This window comes from Prionailurus viverrinus, chromosome B2 (genome assembly GCF_022837055.1).
Source record: "Prionailurus viverrinus isolate Anna chromosome B2, UM_Priviv_1.0, whole genome shotgun sequence".
Classification (NCBI taxonomy): domain Eukaryota; kingdom Metazoa; phylum Chordata; class Mammalia; order Carnivora; family Felidae; genus Prionailurus; species Prionailurus viverrinus.
Window position 1 is genome coordinate 33,676,519 of NC_062565.1, and position 13,052 is coordinate 33,689,570.

Consider the following 13,052-nt stretch of genomic DNA (forward strand, 5'->3'; position numbering starts at 1 on the left):
TCGGAATCCCTCCCTTTCTTAGGGGTCCATGAATCAACACTTAATGACTTTCAGCCCTGAAAGTTGTCGGGCTCAAAAGGGAAACGGTAGGAAGAGCTCATTGTGATGACCTGTGTTCACTAGTCAAGAGATGGGGTAACCGCAGACTTGAAGAGCATTACAGTTACCAGACCGTGTCGGGCAAGACTGAGGCATGAGTAAGATGCTTTCTACAGTGTGAATTTGAGTATGACACTGTGCAGAGATGTGGTTAGGCCATTTTTAACAGAGGCAGGAAATTTGCTTGGTAGTGATCAAGACCTTGCTTTCAGTAAGGCAGCTTTGTGGTAGCTGCCTTAGCACTAGCGAAAAAAAATTGAAAAAAAACAAACAAACAGATTTTCTTTTTTCCTCCTGCTGGATAGTTTAGAATCTTAGAGTTCTTCAGGCTCTAATGGCATACTCTTTACAAAATTGAGGACAGATTATTCTGCTTGTTGGGAGACAACTTGGATGTAAAAGAGACAGCAGTGTCTGCTTCAGAGTAAACACATTTTTCTGGATTGGAGTTTTAATAAGAATAAGCTGACTTTCTTGTCCCTGCTGTCATGCTAATCTTGAGATGTAAAACCCTGCGAATCCTCTTAAAGCTTCTTTGGGTTGCTACTCTGCTCTGGAACCACTGAAAAGAAAGCTCCTGTGCATTTTGTAGATGTAGCTGCCTTTCATCCTGAGAAAGTGAAGCGACAGCTCTAAGTTGGCTCAGGGCCTCACGCTCAGTCGGAAATGGGCACTCCAAATGGGGTGTCTTAGTGACTGGTTGTCACCAGGAACCCCAAAGATGGGCTGTCTGCCCGCTTTCCCCTTCCCTCCAGACTTTTAGGTTGACGTGGAATCTGCCCCTTGGGCGCAGGTATATCACAGGAGACCATTGCTAACGGGCTGTGTCCTGTGGCCAGTGAAGGCTGTCTGCACTCAGCTGCTTCTCCTCGAGCCGTGTTTGAGCTCAGTGCTGCTTCTTCTGTTTATCTGTGTGCATTTATCTTTGCATGTGCCTCCTGCTATCACTTTATCTGTCCTTATTTCATTAAAAAATTTTTCTTTGCTATCATTCTGGCCCTTTGGGGCCTCGGTCCCAGCACCTCTGGATCTTTCTGGTACACTTGGCGTAGCTGGAAAAAATGATGCAGTCAAATGCCAGATCAAAAGCAGATGGAATTGCATGCGTGTTTGGGTAACTCCTGGTCTGTTACTTTTAATGTAATTAATAGAATTAAAGAAGTTGTGGAAACATTTCGTTTTTACCTTTTGATCACTGAAAGGTGCACAATATTGACTTACTGGACACCCACCTCATAAGCTTTGTTTCCCTAAGGTGGCAGCAGCCTCCTGGATAAATTTAGGAATCTCAAAATCTTGTGGGAGAATTATTTTATTAGTGCATCTAAAAAAGGAGAGGTCACAGAAATTACTTTATTCCTGCTCTACTTATATATTGTCAGTAGTGGTAAAAGAAAAAGCACAATTGGAATGATTAACATTTTGCTTCTCCTGATCGATGAAGCACAGACTTCTCCCATTTCATCCCAGGTTCTACCTTTAGTTTGACACAAAATTGGCATTAAAGGACCATGGGGGTTGTGAGTTTGGACGGCCATGTTACAACTTTGAATATTTTGCACCTCTCACAAAACATTCCGGGGCCTGATTGAATCTTTCTGACATAAGAAATATTTCCCTGCACTGTAGATTCCGCATGCTTTGATTGGTGCAGGCTCCTGGAGTAGGCACAGGCACAGGGCGACATCGGGCCCCATGTTCCTCTGGGACTGAGCTCAAGTGCCTCCCTCCCCTGGAAATGGCTGTTGGCTGATACCTTGAGAGTGATTTTTGGTGCTCTGCTCTGTTACTGTGATTGTTGGCTGGTTGATTTGCATGCAAGGAGCTATGCAGATGACAAGCTCTTCCAAAAAAGCTTGTTTGTAAGGCAGTGGATATCAACGAATCCAGAATCCGAACTACAGGGTTGACTGAATATAAACTGTAAAACCAGTTGAAGTTTAGAATGAGTCAATGGCAGTGATATGGTTGGTATTCACGGGCGCCAGGGCATCTGCCCGAGGCCCTCCACACGCCCTAGTTCACTCTCCTTCCAATCTGTAGACCCCCTCCTTCATGGCACACACGAGGAGGCTGTACGCGTGAGCAGGTGACAGCTCCCCTCTGGCAGTCACCGGGGCACAACGTGGCTGATTGGAGTGGTCGGGCTTGTTGGCTGGGGAGTACGTCTGGATTCTGACTGACACCTAATAGTCCCCAAATATTGCTGCTGTTTTTCTCATTTAAACTTCAGTGGTTTTACATGTGATTGCCCCAGTCGTATGCCAGTCGGCCAGTTACCTTTCTGATGTGATCTGCTTGTTAACTCTTTAGAACAACGACAACGAGACGGCCCTGCATTGTGCAGCGCAGTACGGCCACACGGAGGTGGTGAAGGTCCTCTTAGAGGAGCTAACAGACCCCACCATGCGCAACAACAAATTCGAGACACCGCTGGACCTGGCGGCGCTGTACGGGAGACTGGAGGTGGTGAAGATGCTCCTGAACGCGCACCCCAACCTCTTGAGCTGCAACACTAAGAAGCACACCCCCCTGCACTTGGCAGCAAGGAACGGCCACAAAGCCGTGGTCCAGGTCCTCCTGGACGCCGGCATGGATAGCAACTACCAGGTAGCGGGGCGGACATACCCCCGGGCCCAGGGGACCTAGTCATTTTGGAAAAGGCACAAGTACCATGCTGCTGGGCTGTGTTCTTATTTAGCACGTTTCACCCCACGTGTCAGATGCTTCCATTTGTTGACTCATTCTGATGTGACACTTCAGAGACAGACTCCTCAAGTGAGTCTGGTATCTTTTTTTTTTTTTTTCTTTTCTTTTCTTTTCAGGGGTAATATCTCGTCATTATGCCCTGAAAAGATGTGCTTGTGGACTCTCTCTGAAAATCAGAAAAATTTCATTATCTTCCTGTACAGGTGTTCCCACTGCCAGCGCTTGCCTCCTGCAAAGTCCCATCAACTTGATCTTGCCAACGGGAGACTTAGCACTTCCCTGTGGTGTTAGCTTTCTCCATTCGGTTGAATGGCTGTTCCTTAGGCTTCACGTTGACCAAACCACGTGTGAAGTTAAGGTGGTTTTTTTGCCCCATGTACTTTTCTTCTCATTATCCCTTCCACCCGGGAAGGTGGACTTTTGAGGAGTTTCACCAATAGGTGGCTCCAAGAGTCGCTGTGCAGTTATTTATGTGTGGCCTGATGGTGGCACTTCAGATACACTTTGCATATGGGCCACGATTGTGGTTTCGGAATCCAGACAAGAAAAGTGGGAAAGATAATGACAGAGAACTTTGTGTGGTTTATTTTATTTTCCCGTCCCTTCTTGTCCATGTCCCGTTTGTCGTGTGGAGCCACGCCAAACCTGGGTCACTGTTCTGACGACATGCTGCTCTGCGCTCTCGTTTGCTTTCCAGACGGAGAAGGGCAGTGCTTTGCATGAGGCTGCTTTGTTTGGCAAGACCGATGTGGTGCAAATCCTGCTGGCTGCAGGTGAGAGGTCGGCAGCGCTCTTGTTTACACAGCATGCCAGGGTTGGGGTCGTTTCTCCCTAGCCTCCCCAGAGGGGGATTTTTGCTGGCTGCACTCAAACCCAATGTATGTCTGTCTCCACTGATTGATTGCAAGTGTACGAAGTGTTCTTGGATAGCTGGATTAAATAGCTTTGGACGAAAAATGTTGATCATGCTACTCGGGGCATTGGGTGTCCTGGAATTTGACCTTCTTTGAGGCTGACTTGAAACTGCTCACTCCCCTGGTCCACCTGGTATGCCTTTCTAGGAATTGATGTCAACATAAAAGATAACCGTGGACTGACTGCCCTAGACACCGTCCGGGAACTGCCTTCTCAAAAGAGCCAGCAGATAGCAGCACTGATTGAAGGTATCAGTTCATCTGCCTGTCGGGGCGACCAGGGCACACACTGGCCAAACCACAGCATTTGTATTTGGTGCAGCTTTTTTTTTTTTGTCTTCCCGTGTAGATCACATGACTGGAAAAAGAAGCGCAAAAGAGGCAGATAGAACCCCCACATCCCAGGGAGCTGTCATCTCCAGTATGGACTCCATACCCCAGAAATCTCAGGGTAAGGTGGCTTTTCTCTGCCAGCGCAGGCGCTCTCGGCTTGAAGAGTTGAATGGGCTTTGGTAGAATGAAAGCATCTTCATTTAAGTAATAATTTCAGGGGGTTGGGAGCACTTAATAAGCTCGTATCCAAATGTCTTGTTTTCCAGCTAGTATATGAACTTTTACTGAACATAGCTTAGGCCTTTGACTTTGGACCTCTTCTTTCCTACTTTATTTCATTCTCCACGTTTACACTTGGCTCTGTGAGGTCTCTTCTGGGATGTGTTGTAGGTGGTTTGATCTCCAGGTGAATTCACAACTCACGGAAACCCTTTTCTAACACACACTGTCATGCTTTGAGCATAGTTGGCCCACGTTAAATATTGGACGAGTATCAACTGGTTGGTAGATGTGGACGCGGCAGATTTTGGTAATATGTCACTTGGCCAACAAATGTGGTGTGGGCACTCCCTAGACAGTCCACCCTCTCCATCGTTAGCTATAATCCACCTCCTCAGATTTACTGAGCAGACTTTTGGGTCCTAGGTGTGATGAGTGAGAAGGACAAAGTGCTGATTGACACCTTCCCTCAGATACAAGCACAGTAAAGAAAGCCAGGAGGCTGGAGGAACGGAACAAAGCCACACACTGAAAAGGGAAAGGGATTTTTCAGAGGAGAGCAGAGGTATAAGGTTAAAGGGTGCTCAGCCTGTCTCTACTGTGGAGTCCTTGCTACCCCCACCTCCACCACCACCCCCACTTGTTTTCTTGACCTCATAATCCACTAGTAATGGGATTAGGAGTTCACTAAGCTCTTGGCCTTCAAGGATTTTACGATTACAATTTGACTATTTGCCAGAGACCCAGAGATCGCTGGTCCATAACAGTAGGTGATTTTTCAGAGTCACAAATTTGGATCCCAGGTACTCTGAGGTTTGTAGTTCTCTGGTGAGTGAGTTTAACCTTGCACAGTGCCTCCGTGTCAGAAAGGCTTCACGGTCCTCTATTTTGCTTGAGCACAGGGAGGTTTTTATTAAGAATTTAAAGGATTACTTAAGTTTCCAGTTACACTTTGCTACATTTTATGGTTTAAGTTTATTCTATCACGGTATTGAGGTTCTGGGAATTTATAAAGGTCTTGAGAGGTGTCTCTCATAGATGTCAAGGATTTGCCATGTTGAATTAGAGAAAAGTCTCTTGTAAGTGTCAGGGTATAAAGAGCAACTGAAACTCAAGGAAACCCTCTTCTAACACACACTGTCATGCTTTTCTCCTGTCCGTGGAGCAAAGTAGTTTTCTGCTTTTGGTTATTGTCTGTCAAGTTCAGGTTGATGAGGGGCTCTGGGTGGTTGTAGTGGTTGGAAATCTGAGATTGTGCCCTCGTCCATTGACTCTTGCTCTCTAACCTGTTCAGGTGACGTGGAGAAAGCAGTGACCGAACTGATCATTGATTTTGACACAAACGCTGAAGAGGAGGGTCCCTACGAGGCGCTCTACAATGCTGTCTCCTGCCATTCGTTGGACAGCATGGCCAGTGGGCGATCGTCTGACCGGGACTCCATGGGCAAGGAGGCCGAGGCAGCAGGAGTGAAAGCTGCTGGAGTGAGGCCTGTATGTGGCCCGGGACCCCCGCAACGAGACGGGCGCTGTGTTGTCGGCCTCCTGTGCTTCGGTGGGGCGTGGGGAGAGGGAGTGTGCCCCTAGTGCCGGCTCCCTTGGCAGAGGCCTGCATCCTGCTCCCCTGTTCTCCTCGGGCTCGGCCACATCTTCCTCTTGCTTAGTGTGGTTAACTATACAGATCGCCTTGAGGTAGAATTTTGGTTTTCAATGTAACATGTTTGCATCATTCTATTAGTTTTTGGCCTTAGAGCACATTTTGGCCTTAGAAGCATTTTATTTCTGCGTAGCCTACTGCTGCTTCTGTCCCCGGGGTCTTTGCTCTATATTGTTATTTTTCTCTCTGGAGAGCAGTTCCACAGTGAAAGAGCTCACTGAAGTAAGCTGTTGCCTGCCCTGAGTGCATTCCCACCTTCCATTTGCCATCGACACGTTATCCATTTGGACCTGGACAGATTCTGCACTCAGCAGGGTTGTAGCAAGGCTTAATCAGATATCACATATGTTAGTATGTGACATTCCTATTTGTCCCAGCCTTTTCTTCTCAAGGTCCACCTTGCCATCTTACTGCTTCTTTCTCTGGTACTTCTGCTTCCACTCTTGTACATTGTTCTCAAGACTTTTTATTCCGGGGCACCTGGGTGGCTCAGTTTGTTGAGTGTCCACCTCGTGATTTTGGCTCAAGTCATGATCCCAGGGTCTTGGGATTGAACCCCATGTCGGGCTCCATGCTGAGTGTGGAGCCTGCTTGAGAATCTTATTCTCTCTCTCTCCCCACCCCACCCCATCCTGGCCACCCTCCCCCTGCTTGCACTCCCTCTCTCTCTCTCTCTCTCTCTGTCTCTGTCTCTTAAAAAAAAATTTTTTTTTTTATTACCTTTTTCTCCGTCACAGTTTTCCTCTGAGCCCAAGCCTCAATCAGCAGTCCCATGGGAACTTCCTTCCTACATGGCCAGGCACAATAATTTGAGGTTTTGAGCACCGCATTTTTACTAAACTGGCCATTGCTCTAATAGAATCCCAGTGATTCCCAGCTTGGGGCATATTTCCAGGTGTATATCATTTCTTCCTGTTGGAGAGGCTGACTTTTTCCCTTTTGGTCTAAATTTGCCTTATGACCATTTTGATGAGCTTTTGGCTCCTAGGTGATCTTTGGGTTTTTCAGATGTCCCCTGGGAATGGGCCTGATGCTTCTAAGTGTTCTTTTTCATTAGGCTCCTAGAGTGGTCCTAGAATAGTCCCAGCGTTTCTGCTTGGATTTTGGAAAAGCCCACCAGTCTTGTGGTAGCCCACCAGAGTAGTAGGTATTATCAAGGGCTAATTCAACTCCTTGTGAATGGTTGGAGCACACACATATGCCAAGCACCTCTGGCATGGTGCTTCTGTAGACAGAGCTGGTTGGTCTCACTTTCGCCTTAGGTACAAGGAATTAAGCAAATCCACCTGTGGAGGAAGGCATTGCTTTGTGGCACTTACAGGTGATGCCCATTAGAGGGAGCTAGAGGCTTTACAAGAAGAACACAGGGTTAGGGAAGAAAGCTTTGAATAACCAAGTTCCTGCGGGCTTAACCACTGATTTATAGTCTCTTTGTTCCATCCCACTCTAGGAATGTATCCATCGATGGTCTTGCTAAGTAGAAACTGATGCCTCTTGGAGTGCATGCTTTGCCATTTTTCCTTGAGTATGTGGTAACTGTGCCACTACCTTCCTGGCCCTTGGTAATTAACTGTGGCCAAGGGACTGTTCTGCATCTTACACATGCAGTGGATGGTGTGTAAATCAGCTTTGTACTTACAGGTCCCTGGGCCAAAGTTTTCACGTTAGAAAAAAGAGGCTGCTGCCTCTCTTTTCTTCCAGTGTCCCTGGTGACCACTTCTTGTGCAAGAGGTGTTCGTATAGTCCTTTCTAGGCTCCTCTAGTCTTGAGAAGGGCTCTAGGATGGGTCCTTTTGGTCGTTGTTGTGTATCATTTTGTTTTTCCACGGGTATTTTTGTCCCAAGGTTGGATAATTGGTGTAGATTACAGGCCTGCTCCTTTTGCTGTTCCCCTCCCTACAAGGTGGCATGTGGAAGGGACCAAGGTTGTTTCTGCACTTCTGGAGTAAAGACGGGTGGGGAAAGCAGGACTCAGTGGGAAATCTCACCTAAAAGCTTTGTTTGGCTTGAAAATACGAACCTGTTTTGAAGTTGTTGCCGTTGGGCATCCATCTGGTTCCAGGGACGATAGGAATGACTGATTTATGAAGGTAGAATACCAAGTGCTGAAGCACATTTTAACGGAGAGAGATCATGGATGCCAAATGCTAACTGATCCTGGCGGCTCCTGAGACGTGGGAGACATCGTGCAGACTTCTCTGAGACTCTCCTGTAATTCAACATGTGCCTCCACTCTGACTTTTAAAAAATACTGCTGTTCTAGCAACACAGTGAACTAACGTACAAGCCAGGGAATGAGCCTGCAAGCCAGTTCCCATTTCAGGTTTCCACTCCTTTCCCTGTAGGAATGTTGGTTATGAAACATGATTAGGACTTTGCACTATAAACGATGCTGACAGTAACTGCAGGTACAATGGCGAACCTCTCTTCAGCTTTCTGTCACCAAAGATTGTATGTGTTTCTGAAATTGTCTACCCTCGACCTAACTGATCCCTGCTTCAGGGTGTTTCTTGCTCTAGGGTAGGGATTGGCAAAGTACGGCCCACACATAGCTGCCCATTTTTGTGAATAAAGGTTTATTGGAACACAGCCACATTCTGTTACATGTTTTCTATGGCTACTTTTGTACTGCGATGGCAGGGTTGACTGGAAAGCCTAAAATATTTACCGTCAGGCCCTTTAAGAAGGAGCTTGCCAATCCTTGCTCTAGGACAGGTAACTGACAAATATTCCTTTTTTAAATGGGCTGAGATGAAATCGGGTTTTCAGGGGTGCCAGGGTGGCTCAGTCAGTTAAAGTATCCGACTCTTGATTTCAGCTCAGGTTATCATCTCTGGTTGTGAGATAGAGCCCTGTGTCGGGCTCCATGCCAGGCCTCTCCCTCTCCCTCTCTGTCTCCCTCGCCCTCTGCATCTCTCCTGTGTGTACACACGCCCTCCCTCCCCCAGCTCTCTCTCTCTCTCTCTCTCTCTGTCAAAGTAAAAAAAAATTTTAAAAAGAAATAAAGTTTCCATATACTAATGATACATAATAGTAATCATTGAAGGAGGTGACCAAGGATAAGAGACCAGTTCAGAGCTTTGGGGAATAAACCAAAGACTGGGGGTAGCATTAAAGTTTGAGCAGGAATTGGTGTTTTTGTCCTTGATTCCTTTCCTCATTACTTCCTTGGTAGCTTTGGTCTGTTAGAACTCATTGACAAGGTGATTCTCTGGATTTACTATTTCCTCTTTTTGACATAGACTGACAGCTGACTGGTTTTCCTAGGCTAGAGTTTTATTAGTATTATGAAGGACATTTTCTGGCTAGGCAGTTGTGTGGTTTCAGTGCTGATATTTCTCACTGTGGTCTAGAATATTAAAAAAGTGTATAATCTCTGCTACAGACATCAAAAAGTAAGGAGTGTGCTGACTGAATTTTGTGCTGGGGGTGGGGTGTGTGTGCACGTGCAAATACTAAGCTATCTGTTTAAATGCTGACCCTTAAGTTTAGTCTCTCGGGGGAGTTCTTTACATTATTCTTTTTCATTTCCAAGGGCTAAGGTAAGAATAAATCAACAAGTTAGGTACTTGAAAAAAGAGATCATGAAATACTTACTTTTTCTCTTCTGCAGAGGGAACGTCCACCGCCTCCAGCAAAGCCACCACCTGATGAAGAGGAGGAAGACCGTATAGATAAGAAGTATTTTCCATTGACAGCTTCTGAGGTAGAGGGTTGAGGGTTTATTGCCATCACTGAAGCACGAGGTTTCGGAAGGTCCATCAGTGTGTGCCTAAAGAAGACTGCTTTCTCATTCTCTTAGCGCCTCTTTGGATTAGTACATTTGTATTGTGCACATCAGTAATCTGGAACAAGATCTTTCAAACTCACTTAAGTAGTAAGCAAAGAATTTTAATGGAGCTGTCTGGCAGACAGGCCAGTTACCCATCTGCCTTGCACATTGAAAGTAAACCACGCACAGTTCTGGCTCCAGTATCTACACAGTTTGCCTTTCTGCTTTCGTACCTGTGTCATCTTTTGATCCAAAACGTAGACTTTGCCCCTAATCACTGTCTGTAGACTGCGTCATATTAGCAAGCTTTGGTGACTCTGCCCCAAAAGTCGTCTTTCTGTTTTCACATTTTCCTTCTTCATTTCACATGAAGAATCCACCAGGACAAACATGGGAAATGTCATAAAGGCTCAATTAGAAGAGAAGTAAGATTCATGGAGGTGGGAGGAATCAAAGAAAGAAGGTTATTTGAGAAGACTAGTCCACCTTTTTAAAAAAGAAATCTTATCGTGAGGCAAATAGTTGTACCTTCTCACGGGGTTAGTTATATGAAGAAAACCATATTTTCCCTGATCTTTCATTTTCAGAATGTCCCTTTAATACTTGCCACCATTCAGAGACCATGTTTATTCAGCACTGATTCAAAGTATTATGTAATTTTGTTATTTTATAGCTCGTTCAATACCCTGTTGTTCTTTCATTTAAAAATCAGGTAATATAAACTAGTCAGTTAAGTCTCATTACTTTATCGCTAGAAGTCAGAGTTAACTTTTTAATTGTACTGCCACAGACCATCCTGTGAGACAGGTTCTTTTATCTAATACGAGCACATGGAACCAGAAGGATGGCTTTAGTTTCACAAAATGTATAAATACAAGGAAGCACTTTTAAGAATGTAAAAGTCAGTGTTGGAAATAGGGGAAGATTTTTATGCTAGGTATAAATCCTGTTTCTTTCTATCCCTTAATTACAAAATGCTTATTATCATGTTTCAAGTAAGAGGTCTCTAGAATTACAGCCTCTAGGGTAATAATACATTGCTAGAAGATAGAAATGCATGGAACAAATCCCTGCATGTTTTTATATAGAGATTTGCTTCATTACTCTCTTTTTATAAGGGAAAACCTGGTAATATGGAGCATATTCAGTTGGGGCTAGGTCTCTATGAATGCCTTATGCCACCTCTTTAACAAGGACTTGGATTAAAGTTCCTAATACCCAAGGATAAGAGCAAGGCTCTTAAAGAAATATTAGATAACAAGGACTTTCTATTCTCCCAGGGCTTTTTAGAGCATATAATTTGTCAATAATGGTGTCAAGAGATAGGGGGAGAAATCTCCATTTCTCTCCTGGGTGGGAGACTCTGAGATACTTCTAGGACTTGCTTCTGAATAGTCTGGAATTCTGGGTCAGTTGGACCACGGCAGTCAGAAGTTAGAAGACCATGAGAACCCTGGCTTTGCTTACTTAGTGATTTTAAGTACCTAAATACAGAGGTGATGTGATATGGGCCATTATCCTTGCGACGATCAAGGCAGATTCTGTTTGTCGTGTGAATGAATAGGTGTTCTCCAAAAGTGGACTCTAATCTTCACTATCTTTATTTCTTATACCGCCAAAACTTTACTACCCTACACCTCATATCCTAGGAGGCGCTGGCTCATCATAGTTTAGACTTCTGTTTGGCAGGCAATCTGCTTCAGTGTTTGTGTCCTGTTCCTGAGGCTCGTCACTGTGAGATGACCCATAGAAACCTTGGAGGGAAGCTGAGTGTAGCTGGCTCCAGAAGAGCTTATCAGATTAACTACCAGGTCATGAAACTGGCTTCCAGAAATTAAACACATACACATGCACGTGCACACACGCGTTGAGATGTTTTTGCCCCACCGAATGGGCTGCCAGCTGCATCAGACTGACCATGATCTTCTCTATGTTCAGATGTGTGAAACCTTCATGGGAAGTTGCAGCTGCTATGGTATCCCTTCCCAGAAAACTGCCCACACCCCGGCCGGTCATTCAGTTGGTCACAGTTAGGTGCTGACTGGTAGTAGCTTCTCTCTGCAGCAAAAATGTTGCTTTCCATGTAACAGAGAATACAGCTTTTTGGCTTTGATTTATTGCCAGCCCTAGAAGAAAGGGGAGAAAAGATTAAGTAATAATTGAGTAAAAAGCAGAATCTTTTCTGTTGAAAATCAGTTACTGCCATATTCACTGTGACAATCCACTTCTTGAGTGGGAGTTAGGAAGGCTCCAAGAAAAGCAGTCTGTTGCTTTATTATGAGATTTTAATCCCACAGCTGGCAGGAGCCAGGACTAAGAGGAAGAGATCCCTGTAGAAGTTGTCTGGATGTGAGTAGGGGACTCTCACAAGATATCTGAAGGAAGGAAAGAGTTCCAAATTGGATAGAAAGTCATCCTTCTCAGGAAGAATGAGACCATCTTGGTCCAGAACCAGGGGGAGTGAATTTTATGGTCCTGCCTCTGCTGGTTGCTCTCTGTGTAACTTTGGGCAAGTCCCTAGACCTCTCTGGAAACTGGGTTTGGGCATCTGCAGAATGAAAGAGCTGAAGCTGGGTGCTCTCTAGCTGTGACTGTCATGGTTTGGGTCCCTCCCAGCTCTAGCACTTGCTGGGTTTTTGCTTCTAGTTGTCATGCCCGGGAGCAGGCACAGAGTGAACGTGGGTCCAGTGGGCCTGATTTTCCACATGGAAGTCATCAGCTGTCCTGCTTGAGAAGAAAGGATAGTATGGGCTGGGCATCCAAGCTGTCGACTACCTTTCAGAGAAGCATGCCTGCGGCTATATGAGTGCTGTCGCTGTGTCCAGAACACTTACAGACTCAGCTTTCCAGGGCTCCAGCTCAGGGAGAGCTGTGGGTGTGTAAACCTGAAGAATCCAAATTCCTGTCTGTAAAGCCTGTGGTCTTAAGTTGACACTGTATGAACTGCTTAATGGTCCCTCTTTGTTCCCTTAATTGTGTTCCCACGAAGAGGCAAAAGGAATTAAGCAATACAGGCAAATGGCTCGTTGTAATGAAATAGCTTTTAGCTTCCAGGTGGCTTTCAGTAAGTGGAGGTTCCTGCTGTGCCTAGCAGAATTTCGGAAAGAGACTATCATTCTGCCTTTAGAGTGGCAGCCTTGTTAACAAGCAGGAGCCGCAGTCTCTTATTTAGTCTGAGGCTCCTGGAATCATTGATGTCTCATTAGGCCGTAACGCAGTGAGCTATATCTCCAAGAAGCAAAACCGTGATGAATCACAAACCTGGTTCATTTCCAGTGAGCTGTGGGACATGCCTGAAGGAGAGGCTTCTGCATGTGCCAAAGAGTCACATTCGTAGGGTACCGCTGTTTGTT

The 13,052-nt window shown here is 45.5% G+C and overlaps 1 protein-coding gene across 8 annotated transcripts in view; it reads left to right on the forward strand.

Annotated features, from left to right (window-relative positions):
* ANKS1A (ankyrin repeat and sterile alpha motif domain containing 1A) overlaps positions 1-13,052 on the forward strand; it is a 180,361-nt gene that overhangs the window by 78,190 nt on the left and 89,119 nt on the right. For all 8 annotated transcript variants that reach the window (XM_047860139.1, XM_047860138.1, XM_047860140.1 and 5 more), the window contains 6 exons: positions 2,413-2,709; positions 3,506-3,581; positions 3,870-3,971; positions 4,072-4,173; positions 5,569-5,765; positions 9,541-9,633. In XM_047860139.1, the coding sequence (XP_047716095.1) occupies positions 2,413-2,709; positions 3,506-3,581; positions 3,870-3,971; positions 4,072-4,173; positions 5,569-5,765; positions 9,541-9,633 (867 nt within the window). The remainder of the gene's footprint in view (positions 1-2,412; positions 2,710-3,505; positions 3,582-3,869; positions 3,972-4,071; positions 4,174-5,568; positions 5,766-9,540; positions 9,634-13,052) is intronic.